This window comes from Festucalex cinctus, chromosome 15, assembly GCF_051991245.1.
Source record: "Festucalex cinctus isolate MCC-2025b chromosome 15, RoL_Fcin_1.0, whole genome shotgun sequence".
Classification (NCBI taxonomy): Eukaryota; Metazoa; Chordata; class Actinopteri; order Syngnathiformes; family Syngnathidae; genus Festucalex; species Festucalex cinctus.
The window spans coordinates 18754019-18780757 of record NC_135425.1 but is presented as its reverse complement, the minus strand read 5'-3'; the positions used below and the strand labels follow the sequence as shown (position 1 = coordinate 18780757).

General features: G+C 40.0%; 3 protein-coding genes across 25 annotated transcripts in view; 1 reads left to right on the top strand and 2 right to left on the bottom strand.

Annotated features, from left to right (window-relative positions):
- The window catches only part of dnm1a (dynamin 1a), a 51677-nt gene extending 33681 nt beyond the window's left edge, over positions 1 to 17996 (bottom strand). For 11 of the 22 annotated variants that reach the window (XR_013278709.1, XR_013278710.1, XM_077497520.1 and 8 more), the window contains exons 1-10: positions 15995 to 17995; positions 10081 to 10154; positions 9085 to 9234; positions 8805 to 9008; positions 8510 to 8608; positions 6903 to 7063; positions 6690 to 6832; positions 5295 to 5430; positions 5147 to 5214; positions 3965 to 4103 (exon numbers count right to left, since the gene is read on the bottom strand). Coding sequence is in view for 20 of the 22 variants with exons in the window: in XM_077497520.1 (XP_077353646.1) it covers positions 3965 to 4103; positions 5147 to 5214; positions 5295 to 5430; positions 6690 to 6832; positions 6903 to 7063; positions 8510 to 8608; positions 8805 to 9008; positions 9085 to 9234; positions 10081 to 10154; positions 15995 to 16155 (1335 nt within the window). In the remaining 2 variants the exon portion in view is untranslated. Of the gene's footprint in view, positions 1 to 1847; positions 1987 to 3964; positions 4104 to 5146; positions 5215 to 5294; positions 5431 to 6689; positions 6833 to 6902; positions 7064 to 8509; positions 8609 to 8804; positions 9009 to 9084; positions 9235 to 10080; positions 10155 to 15994 lie in introns of all 22 variants that reach the window. The other 11 variants (XM_077497511.1, XM_077497519.1, XM_077497527.1 and 8 more) reach the window with 3 other exon arrangements.
- On the top strand, positions 16918 to 25569 carry ciz1a (cdkn1a interacting zinc finger protein 1a). Of its 2 annotated transcripts, XM_077497533.1 has the most exons (16): positions 16918 to 17010; positions 17129 to 17479; positions 17907 to 18108; positions 19093 to 19223; positions 19299 to 19537; positions 19620 to 19707; positions 19891 to 19978; positions 20728 to 20810; positions 20917 to 21092; positions 21170 to 21300; positions 21387 to 21480; positions 22240 to 22353; positions 22611 to 22736; positions 22818 to 22896; positions 23105 to 23226; positions 23646 to 25569. In XM_077497533.1, the coding sequence occupies exons 3-16, from the start codon at positions 17927 to 17929 to the stop codon at positions 23763 to 23765; spliced, it is 1773 nt and encodes a 590-aa protein (XP_077353659.1). In that variant the 5' UTR covers positions 16918 to 17010; positions 17129 to 17479; positions 17907 to 17926; the 3' UTR covers positions 23766 to 25569. The 2 variants fall into 2 exon arrangements, with proteins under 2 accessions (XP_077353659.1, XP_077353660.1); XM_077497534.1 differs by lacking the exons at positions 16918 to 17010; positions 17129 to 17479 and having other exon boundaries at positions 17597 to 18108.
- Positions 25570 to 25657: 88 nt separating this feature from the next.
- On the bottom strand, positions 25658 to 26544 carry bbln (bublin coiled coil protein). Its single transcript, XM_077497540.1, has 2 exons — positions 26243 to 26544; positions 25658 to 26016 (listed from the first exon to the last, which is right to left on the bottom strand). Exons 1-2 carry the CDS (start codon positions 26319 to 26321, stop codon positions 25805 to 25807), a joined length of 291 nt encoding a protein of 96 aa, XP_077353666.1. The 5' UTR covers positions 26322 to 26544; the 3' UTR covers positions 25658 to 25804.
- Between the last annotated feature and the right edge of the window lie 195 nt (positions 26545 to 26739).

Sequence of the window (26739 nt, the reverse complement as noted above, 5' to 3'; positions counted from 1 at the left end):
AGCTTTCTGATCACCATTTTTTTTTTTGCAGCTAGCAAATCAGTAAGACGCATTGCAACATGAAGAGAGGCGAATTGTTTTGTGTCAGTGTAGAAAGGTTTTGTTTTACTGTCACGAGCAAGGCCGCATGCGGGGATGCAAAAATGTGCAATGCAAAAGAGGAGCAAAAGAGGAGGGGGCCGAGGACGACTTCAAACTGACCCCTTTGTGGATTTTCCCAAGCACTGTATATCATAATACAGTCTATCTTTAAACACAGTAAATCTCTGCAAGTGGAAATCAAGATAAGAGCGTGACACAGAGGAGAAATCCAAAGGAGGTCTCGCTCTCGTTTGGGCAAGAGGACGGGATGGAAGACAAATAAAAGCAGGTAGAAACAAACAAACCAAAACAAAAATCAAGATGGTGGAAGGAAAGAAGTTGAGTGGAACTACATTGGCCAGTCACTCCACTTTAAGTTAATAACATTTTACGGAAAAACACGGCAACAAGATGGAGAGATTTGGCATGGTAAGGTCAGAAATAAAATGACTTAACATGCAGATTAAGTTGAAATAAAAGTACTACGTATACTATCAAAAGAAGGCCAACAATTGCGCATAAAACAAACAAAAAAAGTATGTATTTAAAAGGCCACATGGGTAAAGTCTTGAGTAAGGAGAGACCGATTACGGCTGGCAGTTGGGCGTATATTTAACTAATAATACGAAAACTGCAAAGCTTTAGCATGCAATTGATATGTTAATTCCTATTCCTGTTTCCACACATTCACATTTGTTATGATGGTTGTGTTGGGCATTTTTAAAACAAATGAGACCATGCACGGCCAATGCTTCTACTTATTGTTTTACCTCTTAAAGGGATACTTTACTTCTTTAGCCATTTTTGGCAGTCAAAAATTAATATGTTGCCTATAATTAATTTGATGCTTTCATTATTTTTCACATACAATTAGTACCTTTAAAAACACATTTTGCAACTTGCTGTTGATTGAAAATGGCATCACAAGGGCTCAAGTAACCAATCACAGCTCAGCTTGCAAACATCACATGACAAAAAACTAGAAAACAGATGAGCTGTGATTGGTTACGTGAGCCCTTGTGATGTCATTTTCAGTCAACAGCAAGTTGCAAAATGTGTTTTTAAAGGTACTAATTGTACGTAAAAAATAATAAAAGTTTCAATTTAACTATAGACCAAATAACTTATTGCTCTAATGGGCTAAATAAGTGAAGTATCACTTTAAGCATGTTTCAGGTACATCAAACGATTTCACAAGTGAAGATAGTTGGGCACATTATTTGCAAGAAACAATGTTATCGAAAACTAAAGAAACTACTGAAATTAAAATTGGAGTAAAAAAAAAAACAAACATTTTCGTTAATGAAATAAAATAAAAATTAAAGTGCTTAAAAAAAACGACAACTAACGTGAAACGTTCTACATTTATAAAACTAAAACCAACTATAATTATGGCAAAATGTCAAGTTTTTGTCTGTCAATTAATTCCATACATGAGCTTTCAAGGCGTATTTTATATAATAACTGTAATGAAAAATCCAAAATTATTATAAACCTAGTAAGAAATAGAAAATGTACAGACCAAATGTCTACACACAAGCAGCTTCACACAATGTCAGGATATTAAACGTTAGCTTTTTTTGTGTTATTTATTTTTATTTATTTTATACAGTATTCTTATTATTAATTTAACGCCTCCTTCTCCTCATGCTGCAGTAAGTTTTAAATTGTAAAACAAAATGTCTTAAAATCAATAATTCGAGCGAATAAGCCCAGCCATCGGTCTGCCCCCACCTGCACAACTTTACATTTTATTTTTTTTTTACCTTTTGACTACACTTTTGTATGGTGAAGGTGAGCTCGCTCACAACCATGTCTATACACTTCAGTGTGGGCTCCTTCAGTTTTTGGATCTGCTTTTTCACTATTGCCTCAAAAGCCAGGTCAGGGGTGAACAGACCCGTCCTGTAGGGGTAGGCAGGCGGCACGGGAGACAACATTCAAATCAAAGAAATAAAACGAGACGGGAAAGGAAATGGAGAAAAAAAAAAAGCGGAGGAAAGAGGGTAGAAAAAGGATGGATGGGAGGCAACGTATTCCAGATGAAAAAAGACAAGGAGAGATGAGCGGGAAGATAAAACAGCACAGAAGGAAGAAAATGAAAGTGAGACGTTTTTTTTTTTTTTTCTCTCCTCGGGACGAGACGGGAAAAAAGAGCGAGACCGCAGCCGTGCAAGGCGCCTCTCTTGACCCCTCCCTTTTCCACGCGCCGTATCCCAAAAATAACACGGAGCATCCCAGTAGAGGCCTCCAGGTTGCTTTTGGAAGACAGCTGTCACGGTAGAGTTGAAATTTGGCCACACATGTTTTTTTTAACGACCATCATGGCTCTTTTATGCTACAGGTGAACGGCTGCGGTCTCGCGCGCACACGCACACACGCACAAGTCTGGACGCTGATGTCATCCAATATGGCTGCCAGTTAAAACCAGGAAAGAGAAGTAGTGGACATTTTCGCTTTAACTATGCCGCAATTTCGCATTATGAAATGTTTGAAATGTTTTGAGTATAGAGATGGGTATCGATTCAAATTTATTCAATCGATTCAATTTCGATTCACAAGAGTTCAGTTTGAATCAATTTCGATTTTTTTCCACTCCGATGCACTTAGTTCAATCCGATACTTATTAATTATGGAACATCAATTATTCTTAAATAACAAGGACATGATTTAAAAAAAAAAAAAAAAAAAACTCCACAGACATTAAATTACAAACTAAATTTTGGTACTGGTTAAAAGATTTATTTATAACAATAATGTGTAGTAATCACTTAAGTGTTTCACAAACAATGACATCAGCATGGATGAGATGACAATGTTTTCATAATTCTGATTCAATAATCGTAAATATAAATTAAAAATACCTGCACATAAAGTACAATAAATCAGGTCTTTCATAAGTGTAAGAAAATACTTTTGAATTCACGTAAATAGTAAATTAAGAAAAAAAAATAACAGTAAGATAGAACATAATTTGGCCTTTAAAATTATTTTCTGTTGTTAATTTATGGGGGGAAAAAAAGAGATATTAAAATAATCGATTCAGGGTTTTATGATATACACTCGAAAAGGAAAAATCTATTTGATATTCAATTTTTTTAATCCCAGCTCTAGTTTTGAGAGTATTAATAAGGCTAAAAATAAAAGACTCCAAAATTTAGATTAATGATGCAAACAAGATCAGATGCATAAACATTGTTTTGCCTTCTATTGTCTAGAATTTATTATTATTAATAATTAATTTGTCAATAAGATATAATGGAAATTGAATCAAACAATACCGGGGCTATTAATGTCAATATTATATATCAAGAAGTGTAAAAATAAGTTAACTCTACTGCTGTATAGTAAAACCATAAAGGCAAATATATTTAATTTTTGATTACGTATGTTGTGAACTTAAGACTGGCCTACCAAGGCCATGGCCCACCTCTAACGTGATGTTTGTAATTTTGCAAGGCCGGCAGGTCTGCACCACTGTGGCAGTGGACACGGACGACCAAGAAAAAAAAAGAAAAAGAAAAAAAAACAAAAACAAAAAAAAAACACTGTAAATAATCTTGCCCTACACTGGCAGCCATACATTCAACACAACTCAGCCTCCACACTTTTTTTTTTGTTTGTTTTTTTAATCCCCATCAGCACAACTCTCTACCACGACACAGCCTGTCGGACAAAACGCAACCGCATACGACAAGGCAGGTGCACCACAGCCCACCCCAGACCCCTCACTGTCCAAAAACAACCCAAGGAGACTGGAGCGAGCGGCAAGTTCACGGGACAAAAGGGAGAGTGATTGACAGCGGCGGGTCTTTGCGGACGAGGGATTTGAGAACACACAAAATAAAAAGTTGCTAACCAGCATTTAACTACATTTGTTTACCTTTTTGGTACACTGTCTAACCGTATTGACTAGCTCAGACATGACCATATCCACACATTTGGTGCAAGGCTCTTTAATCTTCCCAATCTGCCTTTTCACAATGGTCTCAAAGGCCATGTCCGGGGTGAAGAGACCAGTTCTGCTCGTCAGAACCAGCCACGCAGACAAGAAAGAAAAAGTTGGACGAGAGAGAAAAGTGTTAATTGTGAAGAAAGTTATCTCAACACAAGTCAAGAGAAACAAGCATAAAGGACAGGGGAGGACTCACTGTACTGAAGACAAAATGTGATTACGGCTATTGATGTTCAAGGATAATTCACACACACAAGACAAAAGTGGACAGAATGCACCCACACAGTCGAGCCATGAGCAAAGTCACCTCCCAGACATGAACCTAGTGGCGAGCATGTCTTCCTTTGTCGTCGAGAGATACCAGTTACCGATACTGATATCTGGCTTTATTTTAAGGTATTGGTACTCGCAGCAGTAGCATATACCTACATCGTTGTAGCTAATTAACTAATTCAAACCCAAAAATGTGTAAAAACTTTGTCCTTCATGCCTTAAAACATATTTATATGTTGTTGTTTTTTTATGCAAGAGAAAATAGAAGTCTGTAATGCAGCGTCTGACATGAAGAGGTGTCTTAAAGCAATGGTAGTATTACAAAAAAAATGTCCAGCAGGTGGCAGCAGAGTGTAAGAGATCAGCCAGGGCCATGTTGCAACAAGCTCTTTTTGCCAGTGTTTTCAACAGTAATGTGAGTAATGATGAAATGTAGCTATATTCTAATGCTAATTTCTGCAAAACAGAAACAGATACAAAAATATACTTTTTTCCTGATGAAGGAAGAGAGTCTAATCTTTCTTTTGGTAGGTTCCATGTTTTTATAGGAAGAGAACACAATATTCTGTGGGACTTGCAAAATCAGTCAAAATACAGTAAAACAGCCAGTAGCGAAGGGGGTTGCGTCAGTGAGAATGGCTGGGAGTGAACAAGTTAAAGTGGGCGTGCCCTAGTAATTAGATTTACAATAAAAACGCCACCATGATTAACGGTTAGCTTTGTGACTCGAGATTGCCATAATGGAGGTGACTGAGCTAATGAGGTCAAGCAAAGGATGAGTGAGGCGGTAGGGTTACTGCTCATGTTACGTAGAGGTGAGCGGAAGGATGAACGTGCCTGATGCCGTGGATATTCTTGATGGCGTAGCTGATCTCCTTGCGGAGCTCCTTCTCGTCAAACTCCATCTGAGAGCGAGGCCACACTGCGTCGTCGCGTTTCGGGTTTTTGAGATGGCGGCAAATGAATTAAAAAAAATCCGACAAACCTTGACCAGCTCGAAGGGGAAGCGCTCGTGGAAGATGCGGTTGATCTTTGCGCCGCCAGACAGCTCGGCCGTGTCGATCTGGTCCCCGGAACCTTCGATGCACTTCTCAAAGTCCACTGAGAACTGTTGCACCATCCTGCATGCACACATTGAAGTCTTGACACAAATTTGTCTGAAAATTACTGAAGGACATCGTTACCAATTTCCTAATCGGATAAAAATGTCAGGCAAGGAATTAAATTTCTTTTTTGGTCAAGTGAAGCACAATCAGGTTCATCCATCAGACTAAGGATAACAGGCCCACTTGCAATTTTTATTTTATTTTATCAAGGACACCAAGAGTCAATCAACCAATTGTATATTGTTATTATATTACAGTGTTTTTTTTTTTGGAGGGATTTTTATGGGGGGGATTTTTATGCTACATGAACAACTTTCTGGAAGGCAAATATAATAATAATTTTACAAGATTTTGGGGTGGTCAAGACCCTGTAACTAACCAGAAAATATCAGCCCTTTTACTAAACAGCTAACCTTGCTCTCGCAAGATGAATTCTTGTGGTATTTGTGAGTTCACAAACTCGGGAGGATACATCTTTTACCGAGCCCGATGATTTCCACTGTTTCCTTGTTGAATGTTGAACAGCGAGAGGCACTTTGTGCATTTTTAGCTGATGAGATGTCCGTGCTTTTCCCTCCCTTCGACAAGAACGAAGACTACAATTTCATCCGTGGCCGTGATTGGTTAAAACAAACGCGTACAATGCCGCATCGTCCAATCAGCGCGAATTATTGTACAGAATGTCCCGCCTTTCCCGAGCAAATCACCGTGGAGCGGTACTGTGGATTGTTTGGCACAATGAGGTCGGCCTCACAAACATCGGCCTCATTTACTTCTTAGTTATTGTCAGAACAGATGCCGCTGATTGCAGAATAAGCGATGTGCGCATCTCGAAATCAAGGTTCATTATGGGTAATTCAAGGTGCATTATGGGTAGAGTTTGGGTAGGCGAAACTACCAAACGGTCATTGAAAATGAATTGGATCCAATGGTATCGGCTCTGATAGAAACGTTTCAACCGCTGGAAAGTTGCTGTTTTTATTAACATGCATAGCATGTGGTTTACTGACATCGGGGAAGTTGACTTGCAGGTTTAAAGTGTACAGTTACGCAAAGATTGTCACCACTCTAATCTCCGACATTCAAATTGATAGGGTAGTTGGTAGCCTCGTTTTCTTTTTGCATGCGCAAACTTAATGTGCACTTCGCTTATTTGCTTATGTGGTGAAGGACTGTGCGTAAAGAACACAAATACAACAGCCCATGATTATGAATGTGTTTTCTTTTTTTCTTTCTTTCGTTCATATTTGAACCTTGTAAAGCTAATGACTCACTGAAGCAGAGCCTTGGTCTTGCGGGAGGGATCGTCGGGCCTGAAGTTCTTGTACTCCTCCACCTCCTTCTCAATGGAGAGGAGCTGGCTTTGCAGTTTGGCCCGCAAAGCCGGCAAAGTGTCCCGGATGTGGTTGGTGAGTTGCTGCACGGTTTCAAAGTCAAGATTAGGAGGTACCCTCAAGTTGTGTCAGGTCTCGTGCTTCTTGACGCACCTGGTTAAGAATTTTCTGCAGGTATGCCGTGCCCATGCGGTCGGCCAGGTGCCTGTAGGCAGGGTGAGAGAGAAAGAACTTCCTCTCGGCAGCCAGGGCTGCGGTGATGTCTTTCTTTCCATCGATGTCCTTTTGGCTCCGGTTGACCACACCGATGTAGCCTTGAAACAACAGACAATAATTCCACAGAGGTTTTGCAGAGGCTGCTGATGCGAAGGGCAGACGTTGTTCTTATTTTTTTTTTCTTCCAAACCATTTCAAGGCTTTTGAAAATATGCTCCATAAATTTTAGTTGAGCACAGCAGGATTATAGTTTTGGAATTTTCATTTTAGTTAGTTTAGATTTTGCTTTAAGTTTTTTTTTTTTTTTTTTTTTTTTTTTTTTATGTAGTTAGTTTTAATTAGTTTTCAGGGTGATTCTGTTAGTTTTTATTAGCTTTAGATTTTTTTAAATGCTTAGTTTAGTTTTAGTTTGTATATTAGTTTTAATTGTTTTATTAATGTGTATTACTTGTGCGCAGTATTTAACAAAACACCATAGTAAAATAAAAAAAATAAAAATAAAAAAAGTAACACATTTCTTACTTAGCATTGCATTTCGGCTGAGTTAAATGAAAAAGCAGGCGAATGTATAAATTCGTATCGGGATTAATCGGTATCGAATCGAATCGTGACCTGTGAATCGTGATACGAATCGAATCGTCAGGTACTAGGCAATTCACACCCCTACAATATATACTGAAAATATTTTGAAGTAACATTTTTAGAGTCCTGTAAAATTAAATTATTCTGGTCCATCACACTTGTGACCAGCGGGTTGAAATGGTATTACCAAAGATGAAAACAAAGGACATTTTCACTATAATTATAGTTAGTTTTAGTTAGTTTTGTAAACATAAAATGTTGTTTCAGTTAGTTTTCATTTTTTTTAAATCATTTATTTTATTTTATTTTATTTTATTTCATTAACAAAAATGTGTTTTGAATTTCAGTTTTTTAGTTAGTTTTTGATAACAAAAAAACCTTGGATCACAGCCATATTTTAACATGTGATTAAACACGTGATTATTTTCAAATAATGGGTTATGTGTGGCGGGGATATATATATAGAAAAGACAATCATACATAGTGAGTGATTTTGTGTGCCTGCCAAAGACTTTTAAGAAAAAAAAAAACAAAAAAAACAAAGAGCATGCAGCCAGGTGAGTTCGGGTCAAGCGGGTCCGGTTTCACTTCCGCTACTAATGCAGCCAGCAGTCTTGTAAACACGAGTAGATACACTTGGGGAAAAGGGAGGTGGGGAGCAGACATAGAAATAACACAGGCCATGGAAAATATTAAATGTGTGGGTTCAAAGCAAAGTGCAAGCGGAAAAGAAAAGTACAGCGTCAGCATTCTGCGAGACCACTATTTTATTACCATCTTCCCCCTTTCGTCTTTTCCCCTTTTTCATCAAATTATTTTTAGTGCCGCTGCAGGGGTTAGAAGGGTTGTGCTGAACTGCCTCACCACCACAAGAGGGAAACAGTGAGTCGCTGGTTCTGAAATTGTGTGTGCGTGTGGTGTGTGGATGGGTAGAATGTGGGGTTGTGTGTGTTTTTATATACCTCTTCTAAGCGGAAGCAGCCTATTCTCCAGGATGTCCTTGGCATCCGTCCCCTCGTCCATGAGGTCCAGTTTGGTAATAACACCGATGGTCCTCATACCTACAAACACACACATATATACATTAATATCTGGGGACCACCACTCAGAGGCTAAATGTGACAATGGATTGAACTCATCGTTGAAATGGTTTTCTGTATGTGCTACCCCCGACCCTAATAAACTAGCACTAAAGAAAATGGATGGACGAATGCAGGGATAAAATCAGTTTTGTGCGTATAAACTATATGCACTCACCCTGAGCGTCGACCTCTTTGGCAATCTTTAAAGCGTCCGAATTGGCCAGATCCGAGTTGGCCGGCGAAACGGCGAGCATCAGGCAGTTGTCCTTGGTGACAAACTGCAGCAGCATCTCCCGAATCTGAGTCTCAATGTCGGCCGGCTGGTCACCCACGGGCACTTTGGTCATGCCGGGCAGGTCCACCAGCGTCAGGTTGAGCACTGCCAGTGGAGAATAGTGATCCATTTCAACAATATATTCTACTAGTGTGCAAAAAATCCTAACAGGGGGCCTCACCGTGAGGGGAGTACACCCGTAGGTTGATAGGAACGGGCGAGATTCCTTTGTTGGCGCCCGTCATGCGGTCAGTCTCAGCCTCAATCTCCTGACGAACCTCATCAAAGTCGGTAAACATTTTTCCCTTACAGTGGAGGAACTCGGCGTACTCTGAAAGACAAACGGAATTGAGCGTGTCAAAGGAATCACTTCCTATTAGATTTATTGTTCATACAGTAAACCTCTCTATGTTACATTTGAGTACTATGTACTTACTGTATGTAACAACAGTAACTTATCAATTATGCTCAATTTATTTATTTTTTTTCCATCAACCTGCAAGCTCTGTTGGTGCACGTCAATGGGTTACAATAATCAGTAGTAGGCCATCATTATTTCAGATCATGCTAGTAGTTTCAATATTTCAATACTGTAAACATCCAAACACTGCCAGTTACTCAATAACCAAACCAAAATTTTGGTGTAATACCTTTTCTGTCCACTAGATGCTCATACCTTATGATGTTTTGTTTGTTTGTTTTTTTTGTTTTGTTTTTTTCACTTAACCTAGGGCTACTCGATTATGAAGCAAATATTGATTATTTATTAATGAATGAATGAATTAATTCATGCTCAATTATGAAGAAAACATTAATCACGATTAATTTGTTTATAATTGAAATCACGATGAGTACAATCATTTGGTTTTTGGTCCAAAATAAGAAAATATTTAAACATGTCAAAATTTTTTCAGACAAATACATTCCTTTGAAACACTATAATTATGCAAGTTCCTTTTGGACCAAACAAGATTTATTAAATTAGTCGTTTTTAAATAAAAAAAATGTGCAAATGTATAAATATAAACAACTCAAAATTAGTATTAAAAATATTTCATTTTTGTTTACAATTATGGCGCTTTTGTAATTGTGGAGTGTAATAACTGAAATTGTAATTGAATTCCGATTAATTGCAACGCCCTAACTTTAGTGTGAGACTAAAATTATTTATTCTCACCTGTGGGACAGTTCATCAGCTGCAGAACTAAAGGACGACGGGTTACGATGCCAGAACCACGTGGAAGGAAATCCCTAGAACAGAACAGAAGAGAACATGTGTGTGAGATGGTGATCTAATATGTGGAAGTGATTCTTTTACATATTTTCACAAGTTAATTATGAAACAAATTCAACATCTAAACAGTATATTCATTGAATCATGGTGGCAAACACAATTGAGGCTTGCAAACTTGTAAACATGTCTAGTGGTAGGCTGGTAAATGAGATTTTAGTGCCAACATGTCTATGCACTGCACTCTTCCTGCAGGGTTTCATCTATTATGTAACAGCAAAACAAACTCCTTGCGAGTGTGTGGGTGTGTATGTGTGTGTGTGCCTGCACCAGCTGACACGACAATTGAAATTCAACTATGTGCAGCATCTTTACATGTGTTGGATTTTGTTTCCCCTTATTAAACATCAATCTGCTTCTCATTCTGGAGCTCATTAAAATGTGCAGGTGTCCTTAGTGTCTTGGCCAATGTGCAAATACTGACTGCAGATTATATTGTGTAGTGATGTGTTGGTCAGACATGAAAAGGCTCTTTAAAGGGACAGTGTGTAGATTTTAATGCCATCTAGTGGTAAACTAATAGAATGCAATGACCTAAGTTCAAAGTGTGTGCATTTTGATGCACGCGCAATACGCATGCACAGGGAGACCACATTTCTCAAGCCTACCACCAATTACTACATTCGTGAAATTCTTCTCCTTTGGGTATCCGCAGCAGAAAGATGGCCGGCCTCCTGCAAGGCGCAGCACAACCTATGTAATATAATTAGTGATACAAAAATGATGGAGATTGGCGATATAAGAAAAAGCTCATGTTACTGTATAAAAACTATATTGTAACTATATTGAATTATTGTAATCAAAAAATAAATAAAAGAACAATATTGTTTTGTACAAGAGACAAAGGCTTGCCCAGTCATTTTGTTTTAAATGTTTTGTCTGTACAATGCTAATTATGTGAAGTCATTTTACATAGTTGAAATAGTACAGGTAACATTAACCTCAATGCATATAAACAAGCTGCAGTTTTCGCATTTTGCTCTCTCTGTCCACTTTCACACCACAGTCTACACTTGTAGGACTGGTGATGCTTCACAGGTTGTGCAGATCATTGTTTAATTTTGACATATTGAATTATATTTACACTGCTCCAGCGAGCGTGTTTTGTCATTTATCAAATCTACTCTGTAGTTACTCACTTCTAGAACTTGGTGGCGAGCTTTTCCTATGGGGGGGGGGGGGGGGGGGGCTGGTCGTTGTCCGCTGTCAATAAAGACCCGGTTCACATTGAAGAGCCATTCAAATGACTGGTGGGAAGAGGGGGGGAGGCTGAAAAGGCGGCCAAACCAGTCCGGTTTAGGGTTGCGCATGACTGCTAACATTGCTGTTAGCTCGCTGTTAGCTAGCAGTCCCGGCTAAACGCTGTCAACAGGCGACGTACAATACAACATCAGCATAATTATATCTTATTAGCCTCTTACCTGGGGCTTTAACGTAACTTCAGGACTAAGTTGTGTTACTGACGTCTGGCCCAGCAGTTTAGTGCACTTTGATATTGCCATTGTTCAAAAACTCCGAATAGAGGCGCACATCCACAGCACCGATGACGCGCTTCCGTTAACACTTCAAAATAAAAGTGTAACAATGCATTGATCTACATATACTACTTGGTAATGTAAGGTTTATTTTGAAATCTGGTTTCTCAGAGCCCCGTGTACTGTCATGCATACTGCCGTTAGCTTGACTAAGACTATCTCAGCGGCTATCCGAGGCAGAAATGTCGTTTCAGCTCTACTATTAATAATCGTTTTTGTACGATTATGCCTATTTTGTAATCGTAGAGGGTAATAATCGAAATGGTAATTGAATTTCGTTTAATTGCACAGCCCTACTCAGGGATGTGGTGTAAGGCATCTTGGGAAAGTGTAAATGTCAAGTCACTGCACGTTATGAAGAAGTTTGCATTTAACAATCATAGTCTGATGAAAGTGCATCCTTTGCATTTCACATTTCAACTTGAACTATCCATCTATTTTTTGTAGAGCACTTGTCTTCATTAGGGTCATGCGTGTGTATACATTTGAATGGTCACCAGACGGTCAGGGCACGTATAGTCTGCATACTTGCCAATTTTTGATTGTGAAAAATTTACATCGGTGTAACACGACATCCGAGTACATACAGATCTGTAATCTCCCTGTCCAATTTTACATCATATGGCCGTGGAGGTCTGCTTTCACTTCCTTATAAACGTACTTTGCCTCATCAGTTTCTAATTCCGCCATTTCAAGCAACTCTTAAACACAGATTTCAAAGGGAATGAGAGGAGCCTCTTGGATTGGCAGCAAATCAAGTGGGCTGTGTTCACGCCCACAAAAGCGCAAAATGCCAAATATTGACTGTGCCAAGCTACGTGCGTATGCGACAATACCAAAACTTGGTCTAGCCCACCTCGTGCTACACTTGTACAGGGCACAAAAACGTAGCAACAAGAGGTTCCACTTTTTTTAGAAACACATTTCACACTTTACAAATTAAAGCTTTTCTGACACTGTCAATCACAGGCAACATTATGAAGGCAAAATGTGTATTTAGATCTTAGATAGCTAATGTTGTGGCAAAGCATCTGAACTCTTGCACGTGGAGCCAATGAAAACGCAGGTTGCTCCGCAGTGGATGCGCAGATTAACACACTGAGCCAATGCGGGAAGATAGAGAGCGAGATTAGCGTTAATCCTCTGTCGCTCTGTCCCACACTCACGTGCCTACTTTGCTACATGGTTTTACATTGACCATTTGAGACTGGAAGCAGCCACACAAATATAAAAATATTGATACATGAGACTTAATCGGTCATCTGCTGCCAATGAACCACTTGAAGGAGTAGAATTAAATGAAATCAAACATTCTCTATGCGACATCTCTCTCCTGATGTTTTAGTTGAGCAGAACAAAATGAGTGAAGAAATGAGTGAAGCTGCTGCAATTTGTCACAATGCCTCAGGCCATCACTGGCTACATTACGTAATATGTGAACACTAAGGCTACGTCGCATAGACGTAATCTCCATGAGGGGGGATGGAATAGTGACGGTGGGCTAAATCATTCATATGAGTTACGACATGAGATCTCACACAAGCATAACAAATAACAAAGAGATATGCCTTAATTGGCTTCCTCCATTGTAATAATTGGTTGCTGACACGTAGAAACGTTTTGTGTTTATTATTTGTGTATAGTCCTGACATTTATTAAGGGATTTAATTTCATCAACAGATTCAATTATGGCCCATAGTGCAACAACTGTATTGCTCTAACGATGAGATCCAATACAAGAGAGGTATCAGATGTCACTATCATTGATCAGCCACAATGCTAGGCATCAATATCAATGACATAGAGTAGATTTTCTTGAGTTAATATTGGGAAAATGGAAAATATTTTCATTTTTCCCCCAAAATATTATATTTCATACACTGTCATCAATCAAAACTGAGAATCATTATCTTTATGGATTTTTATACACAGGTGCATCTTATCTTGTCCATGAATGCCATTATGCGCATTATCCCTTATGCTTTCCATATCGATTGTGCTGACTGGAAGCTGCAGCATTGAGGGCAAAGCCTTTTTCCGGACCTGAGCCAAAATAAAACAAACAAACGAGGTGTCTCCTTACTGCCAAAACGCTTCACACAGTGCAGTTGGATTTGTGAAGAATACAAGCGCTTCATGATAAAACGTTGAGGCAACAACTGTGTTTTAAGCTGATAGCATAAAAGCACCACAATGAGCCGCTGGGGAGGAGGGTTGGTGTGTGTGTGTCAAGCTGGAAGGATGAGAGGACACACAATGTCACTCTAACTGCACTATAGGACAAACACACACATCCCCACCCACACCCACACACCCACGCACAAACAATGAATAGGAAGATGCTCGTGGTTTCCTCATAGCTCAATGCAGGATTGAAATATTAGCATACGCATGTCATAATGTTTCACATGTTCCCTCTTCAACTCTCAAGCATGATTGTAGCTCCCTCGGGTAAAGGCGCCATAATTAGGCAGAAGCTGTTGCCATGACTACAGAGGAGTGCGAGAGAGTGCTGCACAATGATGAAACGCACACAACAATCACTTGTACGGTCAGGACCAGAAGTGTTTTTTATATATCAGTACAGTGGACTTGAAATAAAACAGAATGTGATTCAAACTATCCATCCATCCATTTTCACTTGAGGGTCATGAATCATGAGTGAGATGGAGCCAATCCCAGCTGACTTAAGGTGACACCCTGGACAGGTCACCCGATATTCTGATTAATATTATTTGTGGAGTATGAGTTATGGAGCAAAATCCAGCTGTTTTTATCCATCTCAGGGGGTGGCCATTTTGCCACTTGCTGTCGACTGAAGATGAGCAACTGCGATGTCATTTTCACTCGACAGCAAGTAGCAAAATGGCCGCCTTCTAATAGTGATAAAAACTGCTAGATTTTGCTGCTTAACTCATATTCCACGAACTTAATATTAGGCAAAATGCTGTAATTAGACTAGTGGAGATGCAAGACATTTTCTTTAATATTCTGGTGGTTTGTTTGACGCACCAGGTGATTTTAGATCCTACTTGGTAGGCAGGACTTTATGCGTTAGTCTTGGTTGTCCCACTGTCATATGGTGTTCCACATGGTTCAATTTTGGGGACCCTGCTGTTTTCATTTCATTCGCTGCCGGTGGGTTCTATCTTAACTCATTCACTGCCATTGGATGTGTATATCCGTCAATGGCAGTGAATGAGTTAAGTCAATTCCGTTCCCATTGACGTGTATATCCATCAATGGCAGTGAATGAGTTAAGAAAGCATGATACTGGACTTTCCCACAATGCATGTAAACAGTATCACCTATTCGACCTGCTAAATTGAGGATTAGCACTCGTGGCCACGTGGTTTTGCACAGTGGGAATCTGCTACCAAAAAAATATGAAGGGATGCAACATAGAGGTCATGTTAATGAGATATTAAACCTAGCTATAAATCAATTAGAATTTCAAATGATCTGCTTCAGGGGCTGGATTTATGCCTGTTAAATGGGATTAAATTGGAATCTCGAAGCACATACAGTCTGACCTTGCTTTCGGCAGCTTGGAGTCATTTATGCACGTTACACACACCATACATGCTCTTAAATAAAGGTGCCGTGTTGTTGTCGCCTCAGTGCTGCTGGTTAAGCTTTGCAAGTACACCAGATGGAGGGGCTGAGCTGGAAGGGCTCAAAGCTCAGGTGGACTCTCTCTTTCCCTCCCTCTATTCCTTTCTATGGCTGCAAAGTCATCATACAACATAAAACACTGGTTACTCTGCTCTTATTTTGTATCATTTTTATCATTACAAAGCCAATGTATGTGCGTGACTGACACATACTGCTTAGATGGGATTAAAATGGCATGGGGAGAACAAAATGGTAGCCTAGCCTAGACAACACATGCACTGTTACATTCTTAAATGTAGCTAATTATGAGTGACTGTGGCCAGATCAAATATGCCGGTGGGTCATTTACAGCCCATGTGCCGTCGGTTGCCCATCCCAGGTCTGCAGACAGCTTTGACAGGGTCTAGGGGTGCTAATATTCTGTGAACACACTATGCAGCAGGGCAGGTAACAGATGAACTCCAAAAGAGATTTATACAAGGCCTTACAATATATTAATCCCCTTGATGCACTGCATGCAAACGTTTTAAGGTGTTTATTAAAAGATATGGTAGTGCGATAAATGGAGGTAAGAGCAGGATGAAAAAGAGGAGGGGGATGGGGACTAAACATGGTGCGTTAAACAGAGTAAATGCTTTAAATTCACTTACTTGCCCACGAAGTTCTCCAGCACCGAGCTCTTCCCGGCACTCTGTCCGCCCACCACGGCGATCTGAGGCAGGTCCAGGTTGGCGTTCTGGCCGATGGCGGAGAAAGCATCCTGCATGCGGTTCACCAGGGGGATCAGATCCTCCATGCTCCGGTTCCCCATGGTGGTGGCCGGGTGGACAGTCCTCGACGGATGTATTGAACGCGATTTCCCCCCTTTAATTCTATTCTGAGCTGCGGCCGAGCCCCGCGTTGCGTTACTGTCCCTAGTGCGCTTCTCCACCAGCGAGTACCGCAGGAGGGCGGGGGGAGATCAGGACAAGGATGAGGATGAGCTCTCCTTGCATTTCCCCTGGAAAACTCCAAGCATGCAGTTCTCAACACTCGCCGCTTGGTGGCCACATTGCTCTGCTTACGTCTTTGCTATGTAACATGGCGACCCAATCTCAGGATTTAAATACGGAATGGGCCATTAATACATATACACTTTTAAGTAATTTCTTTTGAAGGTGTCGGTACAGTAAATAATGGTAAAGACGAAATAAAGTTGCACAGTATACACCAAATATCAACTCTATAATTGAGTGGAATTCCTCATTAGACATCACTTTTGATAATTAAGTAAAACATTTTGATAGCATTGATAAGCCCACCCTTTGGAATTTTACGAGACAGCAAAACTATGACAGAGCGGATAAAGTCACTCCTGCCACGTTGTCCGTGAATGACATCTGACTGACGTCCATCTCCCAAGTTATAATGGGCACAAAACAAGTTATGATTACAAAGGAAAGAAGAAAAAGGTTATAGGCAAAGGGAAATCGGTAAGAAAGGAAGGCAGGAAATCACGTTTACACAACAGAAGAAAGGATGTAAGAAATTCAGGAGGGGAAAAAAAAAAACATCGGAGGGAAGGAAGGCAGGAGAAAAATAAAAAGGAACTATAGACGGGAAAGCGGCCATGAGCAAAGTAGGTTTCAGCAAAGGAACTGTGGAAGTAAAGATGCAATAGTAAAAGGTAAGTCTGAGGGAAGAAATGTCTGGAAGGAAAAGATGCCAGGACTATAATGAGAAGGTGATGAAAATAAATGTTGAAAGTATCTACTTTTGAACCTTCTGCAATGTCTGCTATACAGATCTGTCCATGGTGCTGAATTGCAAGTTGCATGGACTGGACAGGAACACGTTCGTATGACAGTATCAGCATAAAACAAAATAAAACATGCTATATTATCAGTGTAGATAACATCTATATTTCATTTCGGACAGCGAACTGGCCACGTGAAAAGGCATTTGAGGCCAAATGGCAAAATGTCACAAATAAGGCAACGCATGAACTTTCTGTTTTGGAGGTGATCGCTAGAGGGTACCAAAACGCAATCATCGCTGACCTGGAGAAAGTGTAGCAGACGCGTTGAGGGCACATTTTCTGTACTATTCTCTTTTGAAGGATATAATTAACAATCATCGTGACTTGCTTTTGGGAGGTAAGTGGCGACATCGTATCTAAGAAGTCTGATATATAGGAGCAGAATCGTACGCTTTGTCGCTTAGCCCATTTTACGCTAGGCTAAGCTAACAGACTCGGCGTCCAGTGTTAGCTTTGTTTATTTGTCTTATAGCGGCGCTATTGTTCTTCGTTTTGTACCTTGTCCACATTTCATGACAGTTAGTGGAGAGTGTGTCTGTTCGTTCTGTTAGAGGTTCCTCCTTTCGTAGGCTAAGGTTGCAGAGGAAAGTAAATTCGATATAGCGCTTTGTGTTAGCTCGCTTGCTAATGTTAGCTAGTTGTCATCGCGACCTATGATGAAAGCGACCTGTTGTGTCCCTGAGGTGGCTGTCATTGAAAGTTGCCAAGTTAGCATTAGCTTATGCTCGCTTTCGGAAGCTCTAATCACAACCTTTTGTGAACAGGAAGGCAACGAGAGTTCGTTATGTTCAACCCCCACAACCACCAGCAGCAACAGCAGCATTTCCACCAGCACCTGCGGCAGCTACAACAACTTTTCCATCAGCAGCAGCAGCAGCCACCACCGCCGCCTCCGCCTCCGCCGCCTCCACCGTCACAGCCCGCTCCGGCTCCCCATGTCGCCCGTCACCATCACCAGGCACCGCGGTAAGCCTTTCAACGCGACCCCGGGGCTTTGCACAAGGCCTTCGGGTAATGTAGTTGCAGCCTGAGTTTTAGTTCACATAAGCAGCACTTAAATTTGTATTCATTGCGCTTCATGTTATGTTATTTCACTATTAATTTTCTTAATGTTCGTTTATGTCATGTTAAAAGTTTTAACATGGCAGAAACAATGTTTTACCTGAACTACTGTACACCATCATAAAAGAACACGTCACAGAATTATACTGTGCTCAAAGTTAAAATATGATATTGTCAAAATACCCGCCTTAAAACCCCTTTATATTCCTTTGCATTCAATACAGAATGGGCCTCGAGCCCTTCATTTACATAAAATCAACACATCATGGGACTTGAGCTCTTAATTTACATAAAATGATTTTTTTTTTTTTAGAAAACAAGTTTCAACATTGTGTTGAAATTTTGGTAGATCAATTTTCTATGCTAATTTTAAACAATGTATTTATTTGCAATACTTTGTTACTGCTGTGGTACTTTTTAAACTGTTGTATGAATAGGTTAGTGTTGAGATAAGTACTACAACGAAGGAAGTTGTAACTGGGAATAGTGAGACTACTGTACAATCACCAAAAACAAAAAGACTCATACAATCAAGGGAATAAAGTTGAAATTTAAGAATAATGTTAGAAGTTTGAGTAAGGACTTGCAGTTTAAAAATGAGGATGAAGTCATTTAATTACCAAACATGAAAAGGAACGTGATTGATCTAATAGTAAGAAATAGAATATGATGAACCTTATATGTAAATATATCTCAAGTGTAACTTAAGTGTGAAGTTGTAGTTAATGCTAGAAAAAAAATTAATATTCTAGTGTTTTTATTTCCAATGTGGCCCTAATATTCTTTTGTACGTATGGGACTCTACGAATATGTTGCAGCTCAACAGAGTTCAAACTCGTTCAGTGTCATGGAAATTGATTGTTGTTGTCATTGTTTCATTGTTGCCAGAGCCATCCCTGTGCCTCCACATACAGCGCCTCCTCCTCCCAGAATGGTCAACCTGTGCCAGGCAACCCAGACCACCATTATCAGCCCCAATCCCATGCTGCAGGGAGCCTTAATGATGCAGCAGATGCAGGGTGGAGCTTGAAAAAACATCTACATTACACTTAAGCAAATGTGTATATGTCATGTATCATGTTATGTTTCCTTAGGTAACATGCGGAGCTTTGGGATGGGCGGACAGCAGTTCCGTCAATTCTTCACGGCAACGAACAGGTCTCTGCTGGGGCCGGTTCCAATCGGCATGGCAATGAAGTCCCCACTCATGGGTTTCCCCGCCGCTGCTCGCCCTTTTCACCCTCACCCTCGCTACTACAGTAATGCTGCCGCCACCACAAGCACTGCTACTACCAGCACGGTCATGACCTCCTCAGTTACCACTACTAGCACAGTAATGACAGTAGCAGCTTTAATTAAAAAAAAAATTGCCTATGATGAAATAAAGTGTCTTAACCATTTCTGTTGCTCACTAGCTGGACAAGAAGCGTGATAGTGCGCAGATGGCAGATGGGCATACAGCTGATATTCCAGCAGCTAGCAATGCCGGGGAGTCTGAAACAGGTAAATGTGTAAATTTGGTTTAAGAAGAACGTGTCAACCATAAAATGCAAACATTATGAATGAATGACAACCATGATAATAAACATTGTTAAATGAACACAGCACATCGTTTTCTTGATGAAGATAGAAATCTTTATAAAACACTTTCGTTGGATGTTTTATGTGTTTTACTGTAACCCACAGATGAGGGTGTAGAATGGGCGGATGGATCTGCGCAGAGCTTTGAGGAACAGTTTGAAGCACCTGCAGTGAAGAGGCAGAGGATGGCAGGGTGGGGCAAAAATTCTAATGGCAGCATTGTATGATTCTGATCCGGTCTTCTCATGAGTATTTTGACAGTAGCCCCTGTAACCTGTTCTGTCAAAGATGACATTTTTCCCATCACATAACTGGGGACAAAGTCAACCGTCAAATCTACACCTTTTGTAGTATCAGAGTCATAACTTACATGTGTAAAGGAATAGTGCCAAAGTTAAACACCTGAAGACAGTCGTCATATTATGAAGGGTAAAAAAGCCTGAATTTTACAATAATTAAGTCATTTAAGTTACAATATTATGTGGAAAAGATCATTTTATAAGAAAGTGTTTATTAAATGAAAAAGTCTTGTGTGAAAAAAAAGTTATATTTCTGAGAAAAATAAAATTGTAATTATCAGGAATAGTCATAATTTTAGGAGAATTAACTTTATTATACAAAAAATAATAATAATCTTCATTTTTAAAACTTGAACATCACATTAGGCACTTCCGCTGATATTGCCACAAATGATGACACAGTTGCCATCACACATATTTCTGAGGCGGGATAAACCGAACCAAATACGACAGTGGAAAGAACCAATCAGTGGAGAGGAAGTTATGTCTTCTGGCCACTCCCTATCTATGAGTGGCTTGCCAGGCTACACAGTTGTAGTGAAATGCCTCCATTTTGCGAGCTTTTTGTGTAAAAAGGCATTCTTCCTATTATTTCTTCCTTAATGTAGTTTCATGGGTTTTTTTCTTATTTGTACGCAATCAGATCTGAGGAGGATGTCACCACAGCAGATTCAGATGGCCATAATCTCTCTTTAGAATGTAACACAGAAGGCACCCAGCTCGATGGTAAGTTACACCACTGCACTAACTAAAAGCACATGGACCAACGCAAATACTTCTTCAAACTCAAACTTGTGAACTGATTTCCAGTATCCCATCTTTATGTTGGCAGACTGCCTCCTTCTACAGGAAGGAGACCCTAAACTGAGTTCAGAAGTGGAGGAGAGCCACGCCAGCGTGCTGCGTGATGGTGAGCCGTCAGACAAACAGGAAGTGGAGGGCAGTGCGGCGGAGGGTGCCAACAAGTTCTACTGCTACCTCTGTACCATCACCTGCCACAGTCAGGAAGTAGGTCAAACAGGTAATAGCCATTTATGAGCCTTTTTAAAAACCATCTACTTGTGTGTGTGTGTGTGTTTTGAAAGAACTTCCGCAGTCATATGAACAGCGTTTCCCACCAGCAGAGGATGATGGAGATTCAGCACATGAGCAACGCCTGCCTCGTCACACTGCTGCCACGACTGCACGAGACTCTACAGGGGGCCAATAAAGACGGGTATGTTTACACAATCCCATTTGCGACTTGAGAGCCTTCCATAGTCCATACTGTAATTACTGTCTTTATCCCCCACCCCCCCAAAGAGAGAAAAAAACAGACACGGAGCGTTGGTGTGCAACCTGTTGCGCTCACTACTCCACAAGCATCTCGGACCATCGACGCACAGAGGAACACAAAGTAACTTTTACTGTTGGTTTTCATTATAAAAGTAGGAAAATACCAGGATTGATGATTTATTATTGGCGACTTTTTTTTCAATGACAGATGGGAGTGAAGGAATGTTTTACCACAATAATGAAATGTGTTACAAATTGAACTGCCCCGTTAAAACAAAGTTAAACGGATAGAATACTACATAATACAAGACTCAAAATAACTTTTCTTTACTTGTAACACTGTATGATGTAATTATGGTCTTGGGCATATACTGTACTTTGCACCATGATAATAATATGCCACAAATTCGACGGGAGTCATAATTATTAAAGAGCTGGATGACATGCCACAGTGTTTCAGTCACACTTTTTTACCTCGTCAGGTTTTAGCCAAAAAAAAAAAGTAGGAACATTACTTAAAATATCCCAGTACTGTATACTCCATGGATGTTTTCTGTATTTCTGTTCCTATTGCTAAAGAATTAACCAGGAGCAGTATGTTATATGCCATTAATGTTTTTGCAACACTGCAAAAAAAAAATGAAAATAGGTAATCATAAATATGATGACGTTCACTGTATTCAGAAAGTATGCTACTTTAAGCTTAATTGCACCCTCTGCTGGTTGTTTTAAAAGACTGCACAATGCTTGACAAAATTCTTCACTTTTAAAATGTGCTTGATGGGTTTATCAGTACCGCCTCCTCATTGAAACAATATTCAGAACATGATTTACTGAATTGGAAGACTGTTTATAGTGATTCCTGTGCTCTTGTCTTCAGCTTGCAAGCAGAGCAGCTGTGTCGTCCTGCAGCATCTGCAAGAAACATTTCAGAAGCTCCAAGCTATTTGTGGCACACTTGCAGTCCCAGGAGCACCGTCAGAGTTTAGAGAAGGTATCCGAGGGCATTCCTCACGGAAGAGTCCAATGAGGGTGATTGATTGATTTTTGGTCTGTGCGCGTTCATGTCCATGAAAATGGACATAATTTTATTTGGAAACAGCACCTTTCATCCACGTTATATTTAGTCACAGTTTTCAACTCCAAAACTGTTTTTCGAGTGGGAGGAAATCAGGGAATTTTTTTAAGGCCATGTCTCACCCAGCACGTCAAATCTTTCACGTCCTGAACCGCCACCATGTTTGTCAACAGCTTCAGGAAAACGAGAGCTCTGGCCCCTCACCCAAGCTGCTGGACATTGACGGCATTGAGATGGAGGAAGAGGAAGATAAGGACGAGCGACTCGACTGGAATGAAGAAGACGACCCTGAGAACCAAGTACTTTTTTTTTTTGGTGGTTTTTCTTGATGAATACTTCAAATCGAATCTTGTGAACTTAGCATTGACTTCCTGTGGCAGGATGGCTGGAACGTGTGTCGAGAGGTGACTCTGAAGGACATGTTGAGTGATGAGCAGTATGACCCCGATACAGTCTACGGTGAGCCATGAGTCATTCCACTCCATAATTTGACTCGAATGACAGTTTTAGGTTCATTGAAGATTAGATCTCATTTTTCTCAATACGAACATTACTTTCTTGTCGCTCCTTGATGCTTAGAAAGTAACGTGTGAAAGTGAGTTGGTCCACACTGTGAAGCATCTCAATTGTTGAGTTTTATTTTTTATTTTTATTTTTTCTTCCACAGGGTCTAGCTTCTTTGTGCCGGTGGCCGGATTCATCTGCCGACTCTGCAACAAGTTCTACCATTTTGACTCTTCGACTTTACACACACACTGCAAGTCCCTCAAGCACTTTGACAACCTTAAGGTAACATAGTGTATACGGTAGTTGTCTTTCTTTAGTCAGAAATAGTTGACGTGATCATACAGTGCCATACAATGGCTGGTGTTTTTTCTGTAACAATACCCCCTGTGAAATATTTTTCAGCCAAGTACCCCCCGAACCAGCGCAAAGCATTTCTGATTTGTGTGGGAGGAGGGAATTTTGTTTGGGGGTTGTTGGAAGACTTAAAACCGAGTGCTGTCGTTGTCTGGTTTATGATGGTAAACATAAAAAGTCACCTTGCCGCAACCCACCTCCTCATGAAACGGGACTGCAGCATCAAAACAGGCTGAGTTCTGCGAAGTTAAAAAATAAATAAATAACAAATAGGGGGTAATGTAATTATTGACCCTCGTGGTATTTTGGCATGCGCTAATGACATTGTTTGTGTTGTCCGTCCTCAGAGACACAAAGAAGCATTTGGCAAAAAGTGTGACGACACTGACAACATATATTTGAGAGGAACACCCACAGACTCTCTGGGAAGAGCTTGTCCCTCAAGTACTACAGGGTCAGCATCATAACTCAGTAGTACACTTAGGACAGAATGCCAGTTCCAGGACAAAGTAGAGGAGTCCAGCATTTGTCAAGCTTCACCACAGTTCTGCCACCCTCCACTGATGACACCACCGGTGAAGAAGACAAAAATGCTCCGCCAAAACCAAACACCAGACGCAGGCCCGGATGGGCCAAAAAACAGACTGAAGGATGGATCAGACATGATGTTATTTTCTCCATTAAGTTCTACATTTTGTAACGGTGAGAACAGCGAGAACGTGACTTAAAAGGTGGGATGAACAACTACAAGTGAGGCAAATTAGCACTAACTCAATGAGGCAAAAATGTAAACGTATATTAATAACACATTTACATTGACGAGAGTGTTGCTGAAAGTATTTGTCACTAAGACTAGAACCTCCAAAGTCGAACCCCTTACAATTTGTAGTTCAACCAAAACATTCTGGAAAAACAAAACTTAAGCTCGTGTGGTGTCTCATGAGACTTTAGCACAATGACCATGAGTGAAAAACATATTTCATGACCAATCATTTTCAGCACTTACACCCAAAATAAAAGCTCAAACTGTGTTTTTTTTTTTTTTTTGCTACCTGCCAACTGTCACGCATTTTAAGGGGGCCCTCCATCATAATCGTTTTGTTTCTGTGTGTAAAAGCGGTTGCTATCTTCCACAAAATGTGCTGGCATAATTCTGGACTGCTGAATTCCAACAGAATCAACACTTAAAGACAACAGACACCCAACCGCAACACAGTTTATGTACATATTGAATATTGAGAAAATGGACCGTTCGAAATTAGTTATTTGTGACCAATGAAAATAGATTTGAAAAAGGGCATCTTGTTCATTTCCGGAGTGTGCTCCACTTTGGGGGTTCTAATATTTTCAGGGACTACATACCTCATCTAAAACAAGTTACACAAGTGAAACACAGCGGGATGATACAATTGTCATCACAACACTCTTCGGCCTTGAAAGCAGCCTCTTAAGGAGAATCTAAAAGAGATTAAGTCATGCTTGTTTGGGTTTTTTTCTTGTGTACAAAATTTGACAATGCAGAGCATGGAACTGGAGCAATTTCGGATATTGGTGTCTTGCTCAATGACACCACAGTTGTGTGTCCAGGATCTTAACTGCTTGGTCAAAACAGCCCAAAGGTAACAAAATGCCTTTTTTTTTATTTTTATTTTATTTTTTTTAAAGACAACAGCTTTATCATTGGAAACTTGTCCGTCAAGGTGGGTTATGCTGCTCACAAGACCGTCCATATGTCACATGGTGTTAGAATCACTTCAGACCATCAGTGTTAATGGTGTTTTGGTGTCACGTTCTTGTGGACGTTTTAAGTGATGTGTTGATATTTGATAGAAGAAAAAATGGCTGAACACAGCTTCTTCAAGCACGCAAGTTTTTATTGCCCCATTCTGCTCTAAAGTTTCAAATGTATCACTTCCTTCTGAACCATTTCATCCACATTTGTGGTTATTTTAAGCCACTTAGTCTTGCTCACATGTAGCAAAGCTTGACATCACCTTGGTGTGACCAGTGGCACATGATTAGCACAAATCCCCCCCCCCCTCTCTCTCCATATTTCCATTTTTTTTAATTTTTTTTTTTGTGGGTGTCTGCAGTAACAGAATCTTAATTATGTGCATTGTAGCTCAGAATGATTTGATTTCAAAACAAATTTTAGGACGATTTGTATTCAGCTACTGACAAAAGAAATCAAGACGTTTTCTAAAATGCTAGAAGTTGAAATGTATTTTTCAGATGTCATTTTAATTTATATTAAAATATCCCATAATTCTCTGTAGTGGTGTAAATAGTTTTTCCTTTTCAAGATGGCATGAACAGAGAAAATAAACATTTATATAAATTTCAGAAACAACGATGCAAGCAAAAGGGAAAGCGGACCTTTGTTTAATTACAGTCACATTTAGGGGTAAATATCTAGAACCAGAGACATTGCAAATACACTCCTAAAAGTATCTTGCTTTGGGAGTGATTCTTCTGATGATGATCACAATGTAAGTGGTGTCACTGTTCAGTTGCTCGCATCTTCATTGTGGTTCTTCTCTGTACCTTGCAAAGAGTCCCCGGGCCGTCGGTCTTCCAGTTGGGCTCTGAATTCCAGCCGGGCTTGCCGATGAGACTCAAGAAGTTCGTGCATTTTGTTGTTGAGAGCGTCGTTTTTCTCCTCCAGGCCGTCGAGGTACGAGTTAATCTGGTCCAGCATGGAGTTGATCGCTGCAAACTCTGTGGAATAAGAATGTGGACAACTTCTCAAGATAAAACTCTTTAAAAAGGAAGAAAAAAGTGGGGTGGGTGACGGGTCAAGAAAGACGAATTGTGTATTGAAACTAAAACTGTACGCAGATTCATCGTAACTAAAATGCTACATACTGGACAAATATCACATGACATTTTTTTTCTGACGTGATTTGAAACCAAAATGTGGAAAATGTAATGAAAGCAAAGTTACCTTCGTCGTTAACTTCGTCGTCGTCCTCGATGATGCCATCATCAATGGAGACGACAGGATCTCCATTTGGTCCAGACATTGTAATCTATCGAGATGTTCTGCTGTTCGACGGAGGCACCGAACCACAATTCGTTAATTTGTCTACGAGTAGATGTTCTAGTCCATCAACCCAGGAAAAAAAAATGTTGTAGACCAGCTAAACCTTAATGAAGCGTAAAGATTAAACTGCAGCACCGAACAGAAAAAAATATTTATTTACGACCTAACGAAGGCGTTTATGGGAGATTTATGGGCGGGACTTATTCTGCTACAAAGATTGTAAAGCGAAGATGATGTATACCCTCCAAGTTAAAAAAAAAAAAAAAAAAAAAAAAAAAAAGTCGAAGTATCAATTCAAAGTAAAGACATGCTTTATAATGTAATTGTTTCGTTTGTGTGGCATCTGTCTTCTTTTAACGTAAATCGCTGCGTGCAGTGTATTTAACAACATGAGCATA

Bases quoted from the DNA above. Each gene is read 5' to 3' on its own strand.
- ciz1a (XM_077497533.1), top strand. From the start codon at position 17,927: ATGTTCAACCCCCACAACCACCAGCAGCAACAGCAGCATTTCCACCAG. The intron at 19,979-20,727 runs GTGGGGCAAAAA...GTACGCAATCAG, and splicing joins AAGAGGCAGAGGATGGCAGG to ATCTGAGGAGGATGTCACCA. The intron at 23,227-23,645 runs GTAACATAGTGT...GTCCGTCCTCAG, and splicing joins AGCACTTTGACAACCTTAAG to AGACACAAAGAAGCATTTGG.
- bbln (XM_077497540.1), bottom strand. From the start codon at position 26,321: ATGTCTGGACCAAATGGAGATCCTGTCGTCTCCATTGATGATGGCATC. The intron at 26,017-26,242 runs GTAACTTTGCTT...CTTATTCCACAG, and splicing joins CGACGAAGTTAACGACGAAG to AGTTTGCAGCGATCAACTCC.